This window comes from Hyperoodon ampullatus, assembly GCF_949752795.1.
Source record: "Hyperoodon ampullatus genome assembly, chromosome: 18".
Taxonomy (NCBI): Eukaryota; Metazoa; Chordata; class Mammalia; order Artiodactyla; family Ziphiidae; genus Hyperoodon; species Hyperoodon ampullatus.
In genome coordinates, this window is record NC_136931.1 from 7,558,578 (window position 1) to 7,582,834 (window position 24,257).

Sequence of the window (24,257 nt, forward strand, 5' to 3'; positions counted from 1 at the left end):
TTTTTTCCCTATTGCCTGAGAAATGTGGATTTCTCAGCCCTATAGCCACATTGACCATTTGAGCCTCTCAGATTTTAGAATGGCTTCTCAGTTTCCTATGAATCAAACCAAAACCTTTGGCCTTTCAAAGAACACCTGAACCTTGTTTTTCCACTCTTTGGCTCAGAAATCCAAAGTTGGGAATCTAGCTAAAGAAAATGACAATAACAAGCACCTGAATACAGAGAGGGATGTGGCGTGGACCCTAAAAATAGACATACATTGTATATAATACAATCTGGCATTGTTTATAATAGTCAAAAACCTAAATGTCCACCAGCAGGCTGGTGTACATCATGCCATGTCCCAAAGATGGGATAATATGCACCCATTAGAAGAATTTCATGATCTGGGAAAATCATTGTATAGTATAGTAACTGAAAAAAGCAGGTTATAAACTGGTGGGTTACAAACCTATCACCAATATGTAAATTGTGCATAGGAAAAATTTTTAAATTCGGGAAAAACCACACCAGAATGGTTTCAGGGGTTTTCTTTCGGTAGTGGGACTCTGGGTGCCTTTCTCGTTTCTTTTTTTTAACATAACGAGGTGTTCTACAGTGAACATATTTGACTTTTATAATCAGAGGAAACAACCCCCCCTAATCCTCTCACTCTTTCCACTGCTCTTTCATGGGAAATTCACTCAACACCTGCTTTGTTCAGTCAACCCACATCCGCCTTCAGATCCTCATCCCGAGCTGCACCCTCAGAATCTGGGCAGGTGCTCCCTCCAGGAGGTCTTTCCTGGTCGCCAGGAGGAAGGAAGGCTGGCTCATCCCCACCTGTCCCAACACAGGGCTCCCACATCTCTCCCTGCTCACCTTGTCCAAGAAAACGCCAGCCTCTCTGCTGATGCTTGATCTCGAGAGAGCGCTTCCTGCTGCAGCCCGGCAGCTGGGGCAGTGGCCCTGCGTCTGCACCTGGTCGCTGAGTCCAGACTCCTGGAAGGAAGCTGAAGAGCAGAGGCCATCGGTCTCACTGTCGTTGGATGATGAGGAAGGCGGTGATGACTTTTCTGTCTGCATGTCCTGATTTACCATGGGAAGGACTTCCCCCGGCCATTTAAAAACCACCCAAACTGTCTTTAAATAGCTGAAGAAGTGATCAAAGGTGTTTTCACTTAACCTGGACCAGCAACCTTCTCAATAGAGTCAGCCCGGTGCTCGGTAGCTTTGGGAGGAAACGAGTACAAACCAGTAATGCGGATGGAGCTCGAATGTACTTAGATTTTTTGTGAGTTGATTTGTCCACGTATACATCCAGCTTATTCCTGAGATGGAATCAAATTAGAGAAACCCTTGAAGGAAAAATTAGTGGTTAAACATCTGAGGGCTTACCACATACATGACACATCTTAGAGCGCTTGTGAAAAGCTGTGGCTTTATCAAAAGAATAAACAAATCCAGGGTGATTTTTGCTGCAGGACTTCCCGGACATGCACTACATCCACATGAAGCATAACAAGGAAGGCTCTGAGGATAAGACGGATGGTCTCGGCTTCAAGATAGGCGCATGCGTCTTGGCTCCTGTGGCCTTTTGAGCTAATTACCCTGGCCTGTGTCTGAAATATGACGGAATTCAGGATCAAGGTAAATTGGACGTCCCGGCATTGACCTTTGGTGTATCTGAAACCAAGAAGAAAAGATGTGGTGTGCCAGGCTTCCTCATTGGTCTGGTATTTCACCTGTCTTCCTAAACAAGGAAAGCAAACCACAGACATACTTTTCTTCCCCGCAGAACTGCGTCGTTTTTCATGACTAGGTCTGGGTATTGTTTGGCAATGAGAATTCAGTAGAATAGCGGTGGGGAAGCTTTTTTTTTTTTTTTTCGGTACGCGGGCCTCTCACTGCCGTGGCCTCTCCCGCCGCGGAGCACAGGCTCCGGACGCACAGGCTCAGCAGCCATGGCTCACGGGCCCAGCCACTCCGCAGCACGTGGGATCCCCCCAGACCGGGGCACGAACCCGCATCCCCTGCATTGGCAGGCGGACTCCCAACCACTGCGCCACCAGGGAAGCCCTGGGGAAGCATTTTTTAAATACCACCCTCTGCTCAAATGTTTAAAGTAAAATGATGAATAGCTGAGTGACTGTCCCATTTGTCAACTCTTTTCCATTCCTGCCACCCAAAAGCAGGCCTCCATCACATGTTTCTTAGGCCACCATGGTTGACATTTCTTTCCAATCCATCTTATCAAGGCTGGAAGTACTGAGGTCTCCAGAGGAGAAGAGTAGATGGTCTTCATTCTGCCATCCATGGAGTTTGCGGTTTTGTTTAATGGGATCTATGAGCTGAGCATGAAATGGAAATGCGGGGAAGGTGGAGGAGTTTTTGAGGAACCAACAGGGGAAGAAAGAGAGGAGAGATCAGGGACAGCTGGGAGAGGAACCCTTGTGGGGAATTTGGGGGTAGTGTTCCATGTGAACTGTCTTCCTTGTCTTCCCAGGAGATCTTCAGTAAAATATCCTGTTCTTTTTTTCTTTTTTTAAATATCCGTCCCTTTTTGGTACATTATGGAGTTGGATTTCTTTGTTGGCGGAATTCATTCGTTCAACAAATAGTTAATTTGTTGGTAGAGCCTGCATCTACCAGGCAGTGTTCTAGAGGATACAGTAGTGAATAAAACATACCCAACACAGGACAACTTGGATGAAAACAAACAGCAACTTGGATAGCACTTCCCTGGTGGTCCAGTGGTTAAGAATCCGCCTTCCAGTGCAGGGGATGGGGGTTCGATCCCTGGTCGGGGAACTAAGACCCCACATGCCACGGGGCAACTAAGATCACGTGCTCTGGAGCCTGCGTGCCACAACTAGAGAGAAGCCCGGGAGCCGCAACTAAGATCTGATGCAGCCAAATAAATAAAAAGGAAAGCAAAACAACAACAACAACTTGGATGAATCTCCAAGGAATTCTGCTGACGGGACCCCCTTTCCTGTTTGGTTCTGGCACGCCTCGCCACCCTGGTTCTCAGCATCAGGCAAGACAGGACTCAATCCTGGATTCCAGCCCCTCCATACCCTCCTGCAGTGGGGGACGCCCACACCAGTCTGCTGTCCCACTGGGTGTACAACGAGGCACCTGGCGGACTATGAACCGTCTAGCTCTGACCCTCTGTTTTACTGCCTTAGAAGATCTTCAGAGGAAAGAAGCCATGTAAAATTAAAATAAGGTCTGAAAAGGCTTTAAAGTTTTATTATTTTATACTATGCCACGCCTTGCATGGAATGACCACAAAGTACACACCTTCTGGGCCACGTAGTCTACTAACAGCACAGGGTTGAGAAAGCTAGAACTCACGATGTGGTCCACGGGAAAGAAGGGAGAGAGAGAAGGGAAAGAAAGCTGGGGAGGGAGGAGCAACGATAAATATTTCTGTGTCTCTTCTCCAGTGGGTCAGTGGCTGCCCATTCTAGGAGCAATGATTATGTGCCTTAATACAATTGCTGATTCATGGCCACGGTCTTTATATACTAAAGGAAAGGGGCTTTTAGAAGTACTAGAACTAATCAGTAAATATTTGATCAACTTTCCAACAAGGTTCTTATGTCCAAAATGAAATGAAAGAAAAGATACTGATAAAAGCTCTCTTTCCATAACTTTGTCTCAAAGCAACCATGGAAAGAATAAGTGCAAAATAAAATGAAGGGCCCCCCTGCCCCCCACCCAGGGAAGGACCACCCTTGAGTCTGGTGGAGCCGTTCTCCAGGGCCCAGGCCCCCACCCTGTCAGGTCCTTGGGGCCACACAGCGCTCAGCAGCCCTGTCCCGCTCCTCCCGGGAAGGGGCCTGCTTCCCTGCATCCCAGTCGGCACCTGGGATGAACAGCCCGTGGAGATCCAGGTGCATCTCTACATCAACGGAGGCACAAGCCAATTCTGTAAAAGTTTTGGCATCCAGAACCAGCAGAAAAGGCAGCTTCTGGGGATCGGTAGAGACAATGGCTGATAAGATAATCCCTTTGGGGAAACAAAAAGAGACACTTTGTTAAAGTGCAGCCTTGAACCTGGTCCAGCTGGGGGGATAAGTTTCTCAGCTCTATCTCCCTGTCCTTTGAATGTAAGTTATCTAATCAAAACAGAAGGGAAGCGAATTTGATATTCTGTGGGAGCAGAAGGGAAAGGCCAGGGAAATCGGAAGGCTTGGCTGAACCAGTCCCCTCACCTTTCTGAGCCTCAGTCTCTTCATCTGTAGAGTGGGGATAATCCTCCCCACCCTCAGAGGGTTGCTGAGAGGATCTTGCACGGTCAGTTATGAAAGCACTTTGTAAATCATTACATGCACTGAAGAATGGCTATTTTCCTACTATTTAGAAACTCCAGTTATAGAGAATCAGCTTTGACGCTGCACTTAGGCTAATATCCGTCACTCGGCTAAACCCGGACCAGTTGCACTCAAATGACATTTGAATGAGTCCAGTTCGTCTCATGCATGTGCAGCTTTCCCTTCTGTAAAATGGGAATATTCTAAATACCCACTCTCAAGGGACAGAGGGCTAAATGAAGTAGTGCCCATAAACTTCCAGCAAATATCTGTGATTCTTCCCAAGGCCTCCCGGGTTTCAGAGTGGCTGAGGGCAGCTGAGGTCAGATCAGCTTGAATTCAACCCTCCTCTGTATGCACTGGGCGTGTGACAGACCGTGCCTAAGTTACCTCACTCTCTGAGCCTCTCCTTTGGTGGAATGAAGACCAGGTTGCTCCCTGCCCACAAGAGATTGTGCAGGACACACTTGCCCAGCCCAGGGGGAGGCCAGCCTCAGCAGGAGGTGGCACCAACCATCCCCCACCTTGGAGGTGACAGTGACACGGGGTCCCTTATTTGGCGTGCCGTGCAGTGCAGGTCGATAGGAAGACCCAGGTAGAAAACCACTCCCTTCTCACCTGAGGGAAGCAGCTGGCAGGCTCAGCGGGGCAGCCTGCCCTTCCCCATAGGCGTGGGCAGCCCCACCCAGGCTTCTAGTATCCTCCTTAGCATCCCTAGGGGGTCGGCAGGGCATTTCTGGGGCAAAGGCAGAATCAAAGAGGGAAAGGACCATTTGGTCAGGTGGAAACCTGGACAAGAGAGGAGGGCCACAAGCATTTCTAGGTGCTCCACGGAAAACTTACATGCTTAGAGGAGTTACAAATTCAGACCCAGCCATTGCAATGGATTTAAAAACCAAGATTCTATACTCTGGGCAAGGGTAGTGCTGCTCTGTGGAAGGGAAGTGGCCTTTGTGTCGCAAACAATTTAATCACCCCGGAAGGGAGGTCTGACCTTCTGCTCCTGGGAGATGACCTCTAAGCCCTTGGACTGATGGTCTGATGAGAGTGCCTTTGTTTACCTGGGGCCACTGCATATAACCCATCCTAGCAAAGTGATTTACGGGGAGGCCTGGGCCACAGGTGTCAGCTCAACCTCCAGAGGGGCCGAAGACTGGAGGTCACCATGTCCGCATGACCACGCCCCACACGGGCTCCGACACAGGGCTTGGAGAGCTTCCCTGGCTGGCCACACTCTGTGGACGTCGCTGGGGAAGTTGGCATGGTCCTAACCCCCACAGGAGAGGACCAGCGGGAACCCCAAGCACAGGACTCTCCTGGATCCTGCCCCACTCGCCTTTTCTCTTTCAATCTGCACCCTTTCGCCGAGATAAACCATAACCATGAGTACAACAGCTTTCGGTGTGTTCTGTGAGCTCTTCTCTTGAAACTGAGGGTGGTCTTGGGGACCCCCGAACTTGCAGCTGGTGTCAGAAGTGGGGGTGGGCTGGGGGACTCCCTCATCCCACAGCTTTGGACTCAGACACACCTGGGCTTCAAAGCATGACTCCACCAGCTGTACGATGGGGGGCGGTCACTGCCCCTAAACGATGTCTGTTTGAGGGGTGGTCACAAGCACAGTGCAGCAAGTGGGCTACCCTTCCTGGAGCCTTACCGTGATCCTCGTCCTCGGCGCCCGGTGTGGGCACGAACACCGGCTCCGCCGGCCAGCAGTGCACCTCTCCCCACTTCAAGGATGACTTCGTGAGAATGTCGTATTTTATTATCTGCACATCCAAAGGGGAGAAACATGGGAATGAGTGGTTGGAGAGCATGCTTATTCCCTGCGAATAGGAAGGCATCAAGGCCCCAGAGAGAGGGGAGTGGACTCTGGCGAACGTAGACCCCAAATGGCATCTGCCTCTGGTCAGAGTAACAACAGAAACGAAAGCAGCTTGCTTCCTTCTCCAACTTGAAGCAAAGGTCCTCCTGCCACTGCAGAGCTGACAGTACACACTGAATTCTTTCAGAAATAAAATCCTTGGATTTATCTGGTACTTGGTACTATACTGCAATTTTTATACACATTAGATAAACTAAAGTATTCAACGCAAACCTTTAAAGTATAATATGATTCCTTTGTTGTTTTAAAAGTGTGAGTCCATGGCCTTCTCTCAATCTCTAATAGGCCTCTTTCCCCTGAGGGTGTGGGATTAGTGGGGAGTGACTCGGGGTGTGTGTATGTGTGTGGGGGCACCTTAATTTTTTGCTTTGTACATTTCTGCACTGCTTACATTTAAAAAAAAAATAAAGAGGGCTTCCCTGGTGGCGCAGTGGTTGAGAGTCCGCCTGCTGATGCAGGGGACACGGGTTTGTGCCCTGGTCTGGGAAGATCCCACATGCCGCGGAGCGGCTGGGCCCGTGAGCCATGGCCGCTGAGCCTGCGCGTCTGGAGCCTGTGCTCCACAACGAGAGAGGCCACAACAGTGAGAGGCCCACGTACCGCAAAAATAAATAAATAAATACATACATACATAAATAAATAAATAAAAAGATTTTCCATTTTATTACTAAAAACTGAAGCTACTAAGGAAAACTGATGTCTGTACAGCACTCAGCATGGTCCCTGGGAAACAGCAAGTGTTCAAACAAATAGCAGTTTAAAAACCAAAATATGAATCACTATGCTGTACACCTGAAACTAACAAGATATTGTAAATCAACTATACTTCAATTTAAAAATAAGTTAATAGGGACTTCCCAGGTGGCGCAGTGGATAAGACTCCGCGCCCCCAATGCAGAGGGCCTGGGTTCGATCCCTGGTCAGGGAACTAGATCCCACATGCATGCTGCAGCTAAGAGTTTGCATGTCACAATTAAGGAGCCCGTGAGATGCAACTAAGGAGCCCACCTGCCGCAACTAAGACCCAGTGCAACCAAATAAATAAATATTAAAAAAAATGTTAATAAAAAAAATGTAAATCCTCCTAGTTTCAGCTCTACCCTCTCTGCTTGAGACAGTGAGTTCCTTGAGGGCAGGAACTGAGATCTCCCTGTTCAGTTCCTTTTCCTCGGTGCCTACCACATTGTAGCACATAGCTGGTGCTCAATAAACATGCATCCAAAAAAGAAATCAATGGATAAACACCAGCCACCACATCCTTCCTGAGCGACAGCCCATAAGGTGCAATTCTCTCCCCTGGATGGTCCATCGTTGCTTCCAGTGTATTTTGTCCCAAGCTGACGTCAGTTTCTGACTTACCCCCACCCCAAGGGGACCTCGGTTCTGACCTCCCTGAGAACCTGGGAACTCAGCTTTGCAGACAGACATGATGGTTACAGGCTGCCATCTCCCAAGCATTAGTACCTTGGTTGGGATGGGGCTCCACTGGACTTCAGCAGCAAAGACATAGCGATATCGCTTCCCGTTGTGAGCATAATTGATCCGAGGCAGCTCTAAGCCTAGAGAGAAATGACACAGCTGACAAAGGCCCCTTCACCGAGAGCTGGGACCACCTGTCTTTTGTGGCATCCAGGCTGGGCATCCTTTTCACAAAAACAGTTCCCAAGCCAGGATCCCTGAACTTGATTCAGGCCCTGGATTGGATCAAGAGTGATCATAGGGCAGGAGGAGGGAACTTCTGATAACTACCCCAGCTCCATTAGAAGCTCCATTAAAAGCAAGATAAGATAGACCTGGGGTTTTTTTGTTTTGTTTTTTTGTTTTTTTGCGGTACGCGGGCCTCTCACTGTTGTGGCCTCTCCCGTTGCGGAGCACAGGCTCCGGATGCGCAGGCTCAGCGGCCATGACTCACGGGCCCAACCGCTCCGTGGCATGTGGGATCTTCCCGGACCGGGGCACGAACCTACGTCCCCTGCATCAGCAGGCGGACTCTCAACCACTGCGCCACCAGGGAAGCCCAGACCTGGGTTTTTAAGTGTATAAACATCTTTAATTATCCAAGATAGAAATCAAAGAAAACTGCATGATTAAAATCAGAGGCTACTGCAATTTTTTAAAGCTCTTTTTAAAAAAAGTGTGTGCCTGGGCTTCCCTGGTGGCGCAGTGGTTGAGAGTCTGCCTGCCGATGCAGGGGATACGGGTTCGTGCCCCGGTCTGGGAAGATCCCACATGCCGCGGAGCAGCTGGGCCCGTGAGCCATGGCCGCTGGGCCTGCGCGTCCGGAGCCTGTGCTCTGCAGCGGGAGTGGCCACAACAGTGAGAGGCCCGCGTACTGCAAAAAAAAAAAAAAAAAAAAAGTGTGTGCGTGCACATGTGTGGGTGTGAATAGAAACTTCTGAAGCCATGGAAGGAGTATCAGTGGGGAATATTTAAATAAATCTGGTGAAATCATATAATAACATTATACAAAAGTAACATTTACAAAGAATTTTAATAACATGGGGAAATGTCTACATCATAAGATTAAATGTAAAAGGCTGCTTATGGAATTATCTCCACTGTGTTATAAATGAAGAGAAAAAGTTTGGAAGCATTGCTGGGGTGATAACTTCCTCATGGTGCTTTATAGTTTGTACTGTCCATTCTAGGTTTCTCATTGTGTGAAATTTTCATTATACCTATTACTTTTGTAATCCAAAAAGCCTTAAAAATGTGTCCATGCCCATGCATATATATTTATATATGCTTGTTGTGTCAAATTAAATTTCTAAGTCTGAATATTGAAATGAAAGTCCCTCTTATGAAATATTGCAGATAGTTGGAGCCAACTGCTGGTGAAAATATAATGTCCAAGAAAAGAAGAAGCAGAGATGGAAACATCTGCCACATACAAGCCTCCTGAAGAGGACCCAGGGCATAAATGGTTATCGGGCTCAGTGGGGAGGGATGTGGGGTGGAGCACTAAGAAGGGAGGATGTCCAATCCCACAGGCGAGTCATCACGAAATTCCCAAGAGACAGGTCAAGATGAACATGAGGACGAGGGGCCACCCACACACTCAACTCAGAAAAAAGATGCCCACTGTTGGTCCCAGAGTAGGTCTGAGACTCCCTGTGATGCTCCTGGGTCCCTCGAACCTGGTCTGGAACATCCCTTTCCTCCACCCTGTAAATGACCAGCTATACGCCCATGGTTAAGTAAAATGTGTTTCATCCCTGTGAATTCTGTCCGGCTATTAAAGCCATGCTCTTGAAGAATCTTTGGGACGTGGGAAAATTCCCAGGCTACGTTCATTAAGTGGAAGAAGCCATTTCAGAACATTCTAGATGGTATGGTATGCATTTTGTATAACTGTAAATGCAGAGGTTAAGGGTTTTTCGAGTCAGTGAAGCCTGGGTTCAGATGCTGGCTCTGCTGCCCAACTTCAGGCAAGTTATCGAATTATTCTCAGCTCTGCTGTCCTCGGTTCTAATGCATGAACAGTACATGGCAGCCCCTGCCTCTTAGAGGTGTTCTAATCACGGCTGCTTTTAGCTGGACCCTCACTGCGGGCCAGGCCCTCAGCTAAGCCCCTTACATGCATGGACTCACCTAATGTGATAAGAACAGGATGAGACTGGGGAGGAAAGGACGAGAAGTTGGGGAGCCCCTAGAAGAGGGCCTGGCATGCGCCAAGCAACGCCTACGTGTTGGAAAGACTGCGTGGATGTTTCCAAACGGCCGTCACAGGTGGAGGGATTATGAAGGATTTGTCTCCGGTCATGCTTTTCAGCGCTGCCCAAGGTTGCTACGATAAACAAGAATTCCCTTCCCAGAAATAAAACGACCGTAGTGTTTTACTCCTCCATCTGCCCATGTGAGTGACAGGTGAGCAGAGGTGGAAGTTGATGCCTTAAGAATGGGGACGAACATGTCTATATTCACTTCCAAAGACTCTGAGGGGCCGGGGCACCACACAGAACCCATTATGGGATCCATGGGCTGCCATGTGTAGACGTGGTTCTTAGTGGGCAAATCTGAGGTCGTCCTAGCAGAGTCCCCAGGACTGTCCTTCCAGACGCCTGGCCCTGGTGTGGGGCAGCGATATGGGGAGCTGGGCTCCCAGCCTAGAGCCCCGCCCGCCGCTCCCCAGCCCTGTTCTGGGCAGGCCTGTTCATTCCACGCCGCAGTACTGAGCACACCCTGCTCTAAGCCAGACTTCTGTCACGTGTCGGTGACAACACTGAGCACACAAACACGGTCCCCACCCCACGGGCTTCTATGCTAAGGCAGTGGTTCTCAATCAGGTTGGAGGCCAGGGACGCTGCTCAACATCCTCCAATGCCCAGGGCCGCCCTCACCGCAAAGAATGACCCGGCCCCGGTATCAGCAGTGCCCACATTGGGACGCCCTGCTCTGGTGGGTGCTTCTCTCTGAGGGGGTTTATGTTCTGGGTGTAGCTCGGGCTTTCTGAGGCCCAATTTTCTCCTCTGGCAAATGGGGCTGATAGCACCGATTCTGCAGGGTGCTCTGAGTGTGCACAGGTAGAAATCTGCACATGCCATGCCTTTCAATAAGTCAGCGTTCAATACACAGCAGCATTTGATACAGAGAACGAACTAGTGGCTACCAGTTGAGGGGGGCGATGTAGGGATGGGAGAGAGGGAGGTACTAACTATTGGGTATAAGACAGGCTCAAGGATGTGTTGTACAACACAGGAAAGACAACCAATACTTTGTAACAGCTGTAAATGGAAAGTAACCTTTAAAAACTGCATAAAACATTTAAATTCAAAAAAATAAAATAAACTTTTAAAAAGAAAGCAAAAAAAAAAAAAAAACACAGAAGCATTTGAAAGGCTAGCTGTGAAAGTCCCTGCACCCAACGAAAACCCAAGTACCTCCCTGGGAGGGGTATGAAGATACATGAAAGAGAAGTGTCCCCAGATGCCTTCCCCTGGGCGTCCCAACAGCCCTCCTCTCAGTCCCTTGTCGACGCACATCTCTTCTGCATCAGAAAGAGGTATCACATAAAGAGGACATTCAGCCCCTCCCTAAACACGGGAGAGAGGATGCATTTTACCTTCATAAAGCAACTCCGGCTGGCAGTAGACTTGGTCCTCTTTTTCCTTCAGGGCTCTTGCTGTTGTAGATGACAGTTTGATTAAATTGGAGCCCGCCTCTGCATTCTGAAAGAATCGGTTTTCCAGAAAAATAAAAACTTGGTATCCAGACCAAATATTTGTTTTACTGTGCACATGTTAAAAAATGCTTTAGTGTCTGTCACCTTGTTCTGGCCTCACATTAACCACCGGAAGCAGCTATTATAGGATTGGTATTTTCAGTTAGAAATGAGAACTGGGGGCTGGAAGTAACTCCCCAAAGAGGGCAAAGCTGGTGGGCGGTAGAAGGGAGGCCCTAAAAACCCTGGATCTTTTCTTCTACTCTGGGCTGCCTGATCCCTCACAGGTGAATTAGTGTACTTATAAGTTCTCGCTTTTTAAATACTGGATGATTCACCTGTAAAAGGCTGCATCAGTCATTCAAAAGGTGTGTATAAAGAGTTCATAATAACATGTGAAATGCTCATGATAGAATACTGAGTGAAAAAAGCAGCAGAGTAAACTGCATACACAGCCTGAGCTCAACCATGTTAAACAAAGAAAAAGAAAAAGAAATGACATTGAAAACAGCCTGGGAGAAATACCAAATAGTAACAATATAGCAGGGAATGGGATTATGGAGACTTTCATTTCTTTTTCTAGGCTTCTCTAGATTTTCAGTATTTTCTCCTATGAAAAGGTACCCCTGCTGAAAAGAAAACAAACACGCAATAAAAATTACTTGGGAGAAAAAATATCTATCAAGGACATCTCTTGGTCTCAGGTGACAATCAGACTTTGCTCAGTACTTTACCGGCATCGTCGTAACCCAGGAGAGAGACTGAACACAATTAATTAAATATCTGTTGAGCAACTACTACTCCCTGTGTCCCCACATACTCTCTATGGGACCTTGAACAACTTACTTGGTGTCTCTGAAGTTCAGTTTCCCCATCTGTATAATGAGGTATAGCACAAGCATCGTATAAATAGTATGTGCGTCTCCGAGTTATTATGCAGATTAAATAAAATAATCCATGCAGTTGGTTTATAAGAGGGCCTGGTTATCGGTAAATGCTAGATAAATGTTAACTGCTATTGATAACATAATCGTATTATTATTATCATCATTTTTACTACTACTACTACTGCCACTACCCCTGGGGGTGAGTTCAGGTTAGCCACTGGGGGAGAAGGAGGAACAAGACCACAGATCTCTGCATTCATGGAGTTACAGGAGGAGAAGTATGGTCATGTCTGACTTCTCATTTAAACTTTTCTCTACTTTCCAAACTTTCCAAAATAAGCTTTTATAATGAAAACAAACCTATTTGAACAATAGCAGCTTTTTGCTGAGAAGGTGGGAAATTTACTGCATCCTAGAAGCTGAACCGTAGGGCCCCTCTGAGATTTGTTTAGGGCGATCCCAATTAACAGAAGAGGAAACTGAGGCCCAGGGAAGGAAAGTGGCTTGCCCAAGGTCACACAGAGGGGAGCAGAGGCTGGGCCCAGAGCTTTGCACTGAGATTCTTCTGCTCAGAAGCAAAAGCACTGCAGGCAGCAGGCAAAGCAAAGCCCCTGAGGCTGGCCGGTTCCCATCCCATAGTTCTCGGCTCAAACATCCCTTTCCCTGACAAGTTAGTCTGCAGTGTCTCCAAGGCATGTGTCCCAAGTTGTAATTTTCTCCTTTAGGGACCTGCTTCCTTCTTTCATGCTGTCTTCCCTGTAAAGACAGTGATCAGATTTTATTCAGTGCATGGCACATAGTCAGCTTCCAGGAAGTATCTGCTGAAGGAATGAGCAAATGCATGACTCAATGAGCTTTTCCTTCAACTCTTAGGGGCAGAACATGTGCTTTGCAGGTGGTTGTAAAAATCAAACGAAGGGCGTGAAAAGGTCGTCTAGTGCCTAGCACATTGGGTGACTTGGAAGCAGAAGCTCTGTTTGCCTTCACCTGTATGTGCAGCCCCACATGTGAGAGGCCCTGCCCTGTGCCTTGCTAGTCAAGAGGCAGCCACAGGCTTCTTGTGCATGTCCCGGGCTTGATTCTCAGGGAGTCAGTCTGCAGAGACGTTTTCTAGCTGCAGCATGAAACTGGTCAGACTGGTTGAGGCATAAACTGTGAATTTTTCCACACACAGCAGTAACGAACATGACTTGGCAGCTTTCTATGGCCAATGTGCTCAACTTTGGGAAGAAATCACTTTCCAGCCAGAATTCAACGAAATCCTGCAGTCTGGCTTTGAAATTCCTCAACTCGAGGGAACTCCCATGAGAAGCAGTAATCTCAGTAATCCCGAAAACACTGGCTTTGGAGTTTGGCAGCCTTGGGTGTGAAGTATGACTGTAGAGCTTTCTACGTGAACTTGAGCCTGCTTCCTCTTTTATATAAAGGGGGGCAATCTGTAACTTTTGGACGGGTGGTGAGTACAAGCAAAGGTCCCTTTGACCTGCATCTGGGGATTGTGGTTAGGATTAAATTAAATAATGGTTATGAAAACACCTGATCCAGGGCCAGACCATCGTAGTCAGTAATTTGGAGCCAGACAGACATGCATTCAAATCCCAACTCAAATCCTCTGGATGATTCTGCCATGTTGGGCAAGTTACTGTCTCTCTCATCTACAGTCATGGGGATGATAAATAACCCCAAGGACTGTCATACAGATTCGGTGAGAAGTATTTCACAGGCCAAAAATTTTCGGGACCCAGGAATGAGAACAGAGGCCCACCAAACCTATGTCCACATATAGCAAATTGTTAAGTAAAATACCGTTCTCTCCCGCCTTCCTTTATGCACAGAGCTTCATAATGTTGTGGAACTGTGCTGTCTGATACGGCAACCACCACCAGCCATGCATAGCTATTTAAATTTAAATTAAATGAAATTTAAAATTCCCTTCCTCGGCTGCACTGGCCACATTTCAGTAGCCTAGATATCTGGCCGCTACTGCTTGGACAGAGAATATTCCTTCATTGCAGCAGGTTCTAGTGCCCAGTGCTGGTCTGGAAGGATGCATGTGAATTCAGAATTCCAGGACTCCTTGGCATTCTGAGCTAGAAGCAGGTGGCAGAGTGAAGGCTGACCTCTGGGCCCAGCTTCCCTCCTCCTTTTCTTGCCACTGCACGGAAGCCCCAGCCAGCCCTGGCCTCCCTGGTGGGTCTGAGGGCTGCATCCAGCAGCACAGCCCGCCCTTAGGAGGACAGAGGCAGCTGCTGCAGGCTGGCTTGGGTCATTTTTGCAGGGAATTCAGGGATCCCAGGTCACAGTTGGGGTTGGAAGGGTGCCCCTCTGGGTGGGCACCCTGTGGCCCTGTGAATTCCTCACCCAGTGAAGGGACACTGATGGAGAAAGGCCAGAGCAGGGGGCCCCTCTGGCCTGGGTCTAAGAGCAGAAAAGCCATCTGACACAGGGCCGGGCACAGAGTGAGCTCTCGAGAAATGGTGGCTTCTCTTATTATTGGGTCTTCATTTTTGCATTTGAAAACAAGACAAAAACCAAATCTATTGAGCCAGGAGTTGGAACCACCCCGTCTAGCTCCAAGATGCCAGCCCCGCCCCTTCCTGGAGCCCTGCAGGAAGAGGGCAGGGTGGCTGGCAGGGACTGTTGGCACCGCCCACACCCCTTGGGGCCCAGCCCCACCTTAAACAACCCCCACACCACCCTACACAAACAGGCAGAGGGTGTCAGTGGGCCCCTCCTTCCTTTGACCCCAGCTGACCCAAACGCCAGAGAAGCTGGGGCAGCTGGGAGGCCCCAGACTTTTGAACACACTTCAGTATAGCCCATTCTATGTGGAAGGCACTTTCCACTTGGGAAATGTTCCAAGCGCTAAAGGAAGACCTTGTGCCCTTTTAGAGACCTTGCTTCATCTTTTTCATTCATTCATCGTTCATTCATTTATTTAAAATATCTAAGGGCTTAATAAGAACCCTCTGAGTACCAGACCCTGTGATGGGCTCACAGGATAAACTGCTGACGAGACCAGGAGTCCCAGCCCTCTGGGAGCTTTAACAGGAAGCTCATTATACCTGCCATCAAGGTGAGCAAAGAGCTACAGGTGCCATTAGAATATACAAACCCACTGAGGGAGTCAGGATGCCAGACCTGAAGGACGGGCAGGGATTAGAATCCCCTGGAGGTTGTGGCTTCACTGGGCTGGTCTCAGAGCCCCCAGGTAAGTCCAACCTGCAGCCGGGACAGGAGCAGAGGTCTCACGGGAAGAGGACAGGGTTGCAGGCAGAGGGACAGCGACGTGCAAAGGCCCCAGACTGAAGGGCATTTGAGAAAGGGCAGCATCCCCTAAGGCCCTTCCCTAATATGCTTTTGGACGGGGTGGAATCAGAGCCGCCGGATCTGGACACATAGGCCATGTCTGTAGCTCGACTTTCCCCTTTCAACACGCAGGTGGGGCGACTTGAAAGTGAAGCAAGGAGACATTTTTAAGGGACAATAAACAGCAATTAAAAAGCGTGGCTGGAGCTACCCTTCCCAGCGCTCGCTCTTCTTTGTAGATGGCTCACGCAGTGCCTTTTTAAAATACACGTGCTAAACTTCTTAGCTTGGTTCCAAGGAAGCAAATCATTTCTAGAGCTTGATAAAAGGTTATAAAATCCTGCAGTGTGTGGGCAGCGGAAGGGAGTGTTTCCTCTCTGGGTATCATCCACAGGCTGAGGCCTCCACAAGGCGGGGGTGGGGTGGGAGGTGTGGTGGAGGTGGGCAGGCCTCAGGATTTGCCACCTGTGTGCTCTGTGACACGCCCCATTGCATCCTGGAGCCAGGAGACACCCCAAGTGCTGCACTATGGAACTTCCCAGAGTGATGGGCACAGAGGCCAGCGGCTCAGATGATGATTTTGTGGGACACGGCCGTTCATTCAATAGCCCTGAATCACATGGGGAGAAAGTTAATCCCTTTTTCTCTTCCAATCTTTCCAACTGGGTCAAGGCGAGAGTCTCAGTTAAGTGCCACTATGTCTTTGACACCTAATACTTTTCCAAGTTCTCTTTAAGGAAGAGATCAGGTCTTGGCAAGAGCAACAGCATCAGGCTAGAGCTTAGGACCTGTGCTTTATTACCAGCCCTTCACGCTCATCAGCTCTTCCATCTGCAGCGCACAATGCTGCCTTTCCACTGGGTCGTGATAGGTTTCCTTCCAAGTGAGTTAAGGGAAGAGTGAGTTGATTTAAATGAAAACATGATTTTGTAAATGTTAATTTAATAGAGGTGATAGGAAATACGGTGAAAATCATGACAGAGATACACAAATGCCTGCAGATGGGGAAATGCTGGAGAGAGGAGAAAGGACCCACCTCTGGAGTTGGACAAAGCTGGGTTCAGGTGCGGGTCTTCCGCCCACTGGTTGGGAGGTGACTGAACTCCTGCATGGAGGAGCCTGGAGTGTGGGAGAAGCCTCCCTGGGCTTGTAGGAGTGTCTTCTGTTCCCTAGGCGTGCAGGGCCCTGAGAGAGGTCAGGGTGACCCTCTGGGACTCTTTCCAGGAGTTAGGCCTGCTCGGGAGATCAGCAGAGTTATACCCCTTACCAGCTCCAAGGAAGGGTTTAGAGCCAATCTTGGCTCTGCCACTGGGCTGTGTGACCTTGGGCACATTCCTTAACCTCTCTGTAAAATGAGGCTAACCTGAGGATCTCTCTCATAGATTGTTTTGATCATTAAGTTAGGTAAGGAAAATACAATGCTTAGCAAAGTACCTGGCACATAGAGTGCATTGAGTAAGGATGAGCCATCAAAACTGAATTGAATTGAATTTGGATTCATTTAAATTAATTAAGTCATGAAGTCAGGAAGTTCTGGAGCCAGAAGACTCTGTAGCCTTTAAAACCAAACCCAGAGCCCTGGCAGCATCAGCCTAATTAAGGATAACGTCTGGCCCAGGAGTCATTTTTAACGTAAGAACAGGACTGTTCAACATCAGGGAGACGGGTAAGCAACTGGTGATGAATCCCCACCGTGGACTATCAGGCCAATATTTAAAATGATGTCATAGAAGAATATTCAATGTCATGGAGAGATGTCTACATATACAAGTAGGTGGAAATAGTATGTATGGCAGTATACAAAAATAGTATGTACATATTCAGCCATGAAAAAAAATGAGGCCCTGATACGTGCTACAACACTGATGAACTGTGAAAACATGCTTCGTGAAAGAGGCCAGCCACGAAAGACTACATATTGTATGATTCCATTTATATGAGATATCTAGAATAGGCAAATACACAGAGATAGAAAGTAGATTAGTGGTTACCTGGGACTGGGGGGGATGGCGGGGTTGGGGGGTGGGGGGCTGATGGTTAAAGGGTACAAGGTGTCTTTTGGGGAAATGAAAATGTTTTAAAATTGATTGTGCTGATGGTTGTACATTCAACTCTGTGAATATGCTAAAAGCCATTGAATTGAACACTGTTTTTCTCTAAGATTTTTTTTTTTTAATGTTGACCATTTTTAAAATCTTTATTTAGCTTGTTACAATGTTGCTTCTGTCTTATGTTTTGGTTTTTTGGCCCGCAGGGCATGTGGGACCTTAGCTCCCTGACTGGGGATTGAACTCTCACCCCCTGCATTGGAAGGCGAAGTCTTAACCACTGGACGGCCAGGGAAGTCCCAAATTGTACACTTAATTTTTTAAATTTATTTATTTTATTTATTTATTTTTGGCTGCGTTGGGTCTCTGTTGCTGCGTGCGGGGTTTGTCTAGTTACGGCAAGCAGGGGCTACTCTTCGTTGTGGTGCGTGGGCTTCTCACTGCGGTGGCTTCTCTTGTTGCGGAACACGGGCTCTAGGTGTGTGGGTTCAGTAGTTGTGGCTCATGGGCTTAGTTGCTCCCCCTCATGTGGGATCTTCCAGGACCAGGGCTCGAACCCTCATCCCCTGCATTGGCAGGCGGATTCTTAACCACTGCACCACCAGGGAAGCCCCAAATTGTACACTTTAAATGAGTGAAAATGGGTGAATAGTATGGTATGTGAATTATGTTTCATTAAAGCTGTTAAAAATTGTGTACAGTATAATTTTCTTCTCCAAAATTAGGAAATACGTATTTATATGTTAAATATTAATTTTAGAAAAGAAAATTATACTGTACATAATTTTTTTTTTTTTTTTTTTTTGCTGTACGCGGGCCTCTCACCGTTGTGGCCTCTCCCGTTGTGGAGCACAGGCTCCGATGCGCAGGCTCAGCGGCCATGGCTCACGGGCCCAGCCGCTCCGCGGCATGTGGGATCTTCCCAGACCGGGGCACGAACCCGTGTCCCCTGCATCGGCAGGCGGACTCTCAACCACTGCGCCACCAGGGAAGCCCCTGTACATAATTTTTAACAGCTTTGAGATATATACACAATATGTATATATATTATATACATACATATCAATATATATTGTGTATGTATATCTTTCTGTCTACTTGCTTATCTATCTATTTATCTATATATAGAGAGAGACTTGGGAGGCAATACAAATATATCCACAATGGGTTTATGGTAATTTTTTTTTCCTTTTAACTTAATCTATATTTTCTAAAGTTTCTACCTTGAATATATACCATATTTGGAAAAATAATGAAAGCATTTTCTGTCTTTCTTTAAGAACAGCTCATTTGGGGACTTCCCTGGTGGCACAGTGGTTAAGAATCTGCCTGCCAATGCAGGGGACGAGGGTTCGAGCCCTGGTCCAGGAAGATCCCACATGCCACGGAGCAACTAAGCCCGTGCGCCACAACTACTGAGCCTGTGCTCTAGAGCCCGCAAGCCACAACTACTGAGCCCACATGCCACAACTACCGAAGCCCGTGTGCCCAGAGCCCATGCCCTGCAACAAGAGAAGCCACCGCAATGAGAAGCTCACGCACCACGATGAGGAGTAGCCCCTGCTCACGTTAATTAGAGAAAGCCCGCGCGCAGCAACGAAGACCCAACGCAGCCAAAAAAAGAAAAGAACAGCTCATTTTGAATTTCAGTATTAACGAAATTAGAGCCAAAGTCACTTCCTGAGTGGGCTCACATCTCCCAGGACTCAAGCCATTACCTTGTCCACGTGGAGGGGCACTGCGAACCTCTTGAGGGCTGGGACGGAGGTGAGCCTGGAGTTCTCCTCGAATCCTTGTTCAGGTTGGCCAAGTAAAAGAGCTGGTAAAGGCTGCTGTCCTCGTAGGCAATGACGTCGAACAGAAGGCAGCCGTCCTCTTCATAGGCGTTGACGTGATGAAACACCACCATGGGGTCCGTGTAAAATTTGGTCAGCACGGGCTTCCTCGTCCTTTGGTCAATGATGTGAATGTAAGTCTGAAAGGAGATGCACATCAGTGGTCAGCTCTTCCTCTGCAGGCCCAACACAGTGGCATCAGGCAGGGGACAAGACCCAGCCCTGCCATCCACTTGCTAGTGACCCTGAAGCATTCCCTCCCCTTTGTGAGCCTCTCTGTACCACCTCCAGACACACGCAGAAGTGCTGAGGGAGGAGGGGAGTTTTGCTGCCAGGGCCCCTTCCTCACCAGGAGGACAGTACCCGGGGAGATACAGGATCTGAGAGTGTACCGTCTCCCCAGCCTGCACTTGACTGTGATCCAGGTGGGCAGCGACAGGCCAGCTCCCAGGCCAGGCCAGGTTGGGGAGAAACAGTCAGGTCCAGCCCTCTAAGGCTCCTCAGGCCCCAGTGGTGGCCAGCGCCCCTAAAGCCCCTCCTGGATCCCCTCTCCTGACCTTTGCCCGCTGCAGGTGTGGTTTTGCCAGTAACCCGGCTGCCCTGGAGGGCTGCGGTGCTGAGTGACTGGTCTAGTCAAGAGCCCACGTGAGTATCAGCTCATTAGGCGTCCTCATGCACCTCTGGGTGTCACAGGCAGTATCACTCTGGGTGGCAAGTAGCCATATCTGCAGCTCCAGTTGCCTAATCCAAGGGGGAAGGGGTATTTTCTTTCATTTGGCAGCTGTGGCCTAACCATCCTCCTTCTGAAAGGAGGGAGAGGCTGCTCCAGGCTGCCATTTCCCCACCTCCTCTGGCTCATTGCTTCTTTCTCTCCTTTCCCAGAATCAGGCTTTGCAGTTCAGTGGGGGAGGGGCGAGGAGTAGTGTACAGAGGAGGAGGGCATTGGGGGGGAGGGTGGGTGTGGGGAGGTGAACACAGGCCTGGTTACTGTAGGCTTTCTTCCCCATAAACCCAATCCCGGGGTCAGCCACAGGGACTGCTCGGAAAGTTCTCCAAATGCATTCCAGAGCCCTTCCCAGGGCTCTGTGTCCCGTCCTCGGGGGCTCTGTCTCCTCACTGTGGGACTCTCCAGGGCCAGAGGTCCCCGGGGGCTGCAGACCGGAGGCCTAGGGGCCCCTGACACTCCTGCCAGCAGGACGCTCGTGGTCCTGTGGAGAAAACCCACTTCCGCTGGCTCCCTGCTGGCCCCTTCGCCCCGCTCATTCAGTCCACAGACATTCATATGAGCGCCTAAGACACACCAGACACTTTCTGGGGAACTGGAGAGAGAAAATAAAACCACCCGCCCACTTTCATGGAGCGTATACTTCAGTGGGGGTGAGGCCGAGGTCAGTGATCAATATATACAACATGTCAGGGATGATGGATGAGCACGACTGAGAACGTGGAGCGGGGGGTGGAGAAAGCCTGTCGGGGGGGGGGTGGTCTGTGATGGACAGGCGGGCCTCAGGGATGGGGGAGCGTAGAGCGAGACCGGGACTGATCAAGGGAGGAAGCCATCTGGGGAAGAACATTCCAGGTGGAGGGGACACAAAATCAAAGGCCCTGAGGCAGGAACGTGTTCGGCAGGTTTGAGGTGTAGGAGGCGACCACGCGAGCAGCAAGCCAGCGGTTGGGATGAGGGCATGTGGGCCTTTATGGGCTGGTGAGTGAAGCCTTTGGGTCTTATTCTGAGGAAGACGGGAAATCACCAGAAGGTTCTGAGCAGAGGAGGGATCTCGCCTAACCTCTTTGTTCCCTCGAGATCCTCACTCTCCTCCTTGAGAATACAAGGCGTCATAGAGGCGGCAGCCACACACGGGACACATATTTGTATGGGAACATGAAGATGCACGTGGTGCACAGAAAGAGGAGCAGAAGGGGGTCGGATGGATGGTGGTGGCTCCCTCTGGAGGGGGCTGGACGGGGAGGTGGGAGGAACGGGATGGAGAGGAGGAAGGGGACTTGATCTGTTGCTTTCTACGCTCGTGTGCTATTTGAATAGATGGCACGGAGAATTACTTGATTATTTTTCACAAGTAACAATAGCAAATAAATACATACATACACCTATACATGAATAATGTATTCACACCCACATGTATACATACATACACACATGCAGATACCACATATACAGGGAGGTACACATACATACAGGCACACAGATATTTTGAGCACTCCACTCAGGTGTACCTAAATTGAAGACGTTTCTGTTACACCATCCGGTGGGACGCTCTATCATCGTGATGTCTAAATAATCTGTGACACCCCTCCCCGCCCCCCAGCAGGGATGCTGAAAGGGCCTTGTCAATGGATGGCGGAGGCTGGAGGAGGCCAGGTGCCGGTCAGGGCTGAGGAGCAGTCCCTTTGCTGCTGGGCGAGTAGGGGCTGCCTTGGCTGCTGAGGCTGCCTCGCCCAAGGTCACATGCTCTTCTGGGGATGGTCTGCTCTACTGACTTATGGACGTCGGGGCATAACGGCCCAGCCCCTTGCCCTAACTGGGGACCACTGTGAAGGACCATCCCAGCTTCAGAACTCGCTGGAAGGTCGGCTCATGCCTCTGGGGAGACTGCGTGGCAGCTGGCAGCCTCCCTCCCGAGGCCGCCCCTGCCTGCTGACCTCCACCTTGCTCTGGCCGTCCTCGAGCTGCGGGGTCGCCGGCCCTGCCTTACCTTGTCCTCCCTGTGGAAAGCCAGGCAGGGAGCCCAGCTCACGCCCTGGAGGTAGGCGGTTGCCATCTTGAGGATATCCATCTTGAAAGGCTGCTCGAGGAAAACGATGTAGCTCTCGGTGACTCCGAAGCTGTGGTAATAGCTCGGGGAGAGGAGCGAGCGCGAGGCGATGGAGCAGAACACCTCCATGTGCTTCAGGGGGCTCCCTAGAGAGAAGCCAGCCTCAGGGACAGCGCAGGGCCTGGCGGCCCCCCCACGGGGCCACCATCTCCTGCAGCGCGGCCTCTCAAACCCACCCGGCCGCTGAGAAGAACCTTCGAATGAGAGCCAACAGCAAACCGGGTGAAGGGGCTGCTGCCTGGTTGATGCAGGGATGGGGCCCTTCCCCCGTGAGATCTGGTCTGGCATCCAAAACCACTGCACCCCCAGGCTCTGGGCCTCTGGACCGCTGGGCCTCTGGGCCAGGCGTGTGCAACTCCAACACGGGACTAACCCAGCCTCCACCTGCTTTCTACGTAGAGGTTTATCTGGAGCGTGGCCCCTGCAAGGTCCACGGCTGCTTTGCTTTCGAGATTCAGAGTTGAGCAGACGCAACAGAGACCATACAGGCGGCAAAGCCTCAAATACTTATTTTGTGGACCTTTATGGAAAACGTTTGCCAACCCCTGCTCTGGAGCAATGTTCCTCACTTTCACGTGCACGCGGATCATCTGGGGGTCATGACAAAATGTGGAGTGTGACTCAGCCTGTGGCGGGGGGCCCGAGGCCCTGCATTTCTGTCAAGCTCCCAGGCAGTGGGCTAGCTTCTCAAGGTTAAGCTTTGATATGTTGCTGAGAACCATCATTTGACGTGTATTTCACGGGGTTTCTATGAATTTCTTTTGGCATTGCCCATTCTGAAACACTGGGAGTGAGACTAAGTGTCTATGGTAATGTGACAGATTGTGACAGTCAAGGTAGGCTGTACGATTCCCATTTTACAGGTGGGAAACTAGGGCTTGTTGGGACGCTCCATCATTACAGCCAGAGGCACAGGGTTAAGCCGAAAAGACACAGGCCTCTTAGACTGGCTGCCTACTCTGTTATTAGAGGGAAGGGAGAAACCAAGGGAAATCCTGCAGGAGTCCAAGTACCTTGCTCAGCATCCATCACGAAGGTACTCAGGACTATTCGGTTTTCTTATTCCTCTGCAAGGATGAGTCACCCGCTGGCCAAAAGGCCTCCCCACCCAGGCCTGGGGCTGGGTTATAATGAGTTACATGCAAGCGTCGCCACCTTTCTTGTGGCCACCTGTGCACACTGTAAACAGCTGGCTGGTGGGAGGGATGCTCTGGGTTGTGGGGTCGTTCTTTTCTTCACCAAACAAATGGAACACAAAGCAAACTGAAAGGAAAGGCACCCGGGCCTGGGAGGCAGGACACAGGTGTGAATCCCAGCAAAGCTGCCAGCCTGGACCAGGTGTGCAGAGGGAACCTCCTGTGAGCCGTGGGCATGTCACCTGATCCCCCTGGGGCTTGCAGTCCTCTGTAATATGAGATGGCAAACTCAAATGCCTAGACCACCCCCAGGCCTGCATTCTAGGATCCCAAGCCAGACCCTATATCCCTTTATTGGCTTAATTAATGGGAGTTCCATTTAACAAGAGCATTGTACCTTCTGACCTCGGGGGCTCCCATCTGCCAGCAGAGCCTGGAATCTGCTCGGGGGGTGGGGGGCTCTATGGGACTGTGAGGGAGGGGGGCCAGCAGGGATCACAGATGGAAAGTGGCCTTCCTAAACCAGAAGGTCTAGCCAAGCACCCTCATAGTTCTGTCTCCTGAGCCCGCGCAGCCACTCTTGGAGGCCTGGTCTCCTGGGTGTGGTTCCCAAGAGAGTCCTGGACAAATAAGGGCTAGGAGCCCTGCCCGCCTCCCCCTCAGGAACACAATCGGCCTGGGCTCCACGCCAGGTTCCTGCCTCTAAAGGGAGAAGGTCCAGAAGGCCCGCAGAACAGGGTGGGGATCTGGAGTGGGTGCCAGCAGGGCTGAGCTCCCTGAGCAACCCTGGGAGCCTGGCTTCAGGGGCTGGGATGAAAGAGGACAGCACAGCCCTGACATACAGAGGTTTGTCAGAAAACTA

At 49.8% G+C, this 24,257-nt stretch overlaps 1 protein-coding gene across 1 annotated transcript in view; it reads right to left on the minus strand.

Annotated features, from left to right (window-relative positions):
* Nucleotides 1-3,769: 3,769 nt before the first annotated feature.
* Nucleotides 3,770-24,257, minus strand: part of BCO1 (beta-carotene oxygenase 1) — a gene marked incomplete at both ends in the record, with an annotated part of 37,790 nt that continues 17,302 nt past the window's right edge. Inside the window, 7 exon segments of the mRNA XM_079724021.1 lie at nt 3,770-3,999; nt 5,958-6,069; nt 7,650-7,744; nt 11,248-11,353; nt 19,309-19,382; nt 19,385-19,565; nt 22,140-22,345. Of these exon segments, the coding sequence (XP_079580147.1) occupies nt 3,770-3,999; nt 5,958-6,069; nt 7,650-7,744; nt 11,248-11,353; nt 19,309-19,382; nt 19,385-19,565; nt 22,140-22,345 (1,004 nt within the window).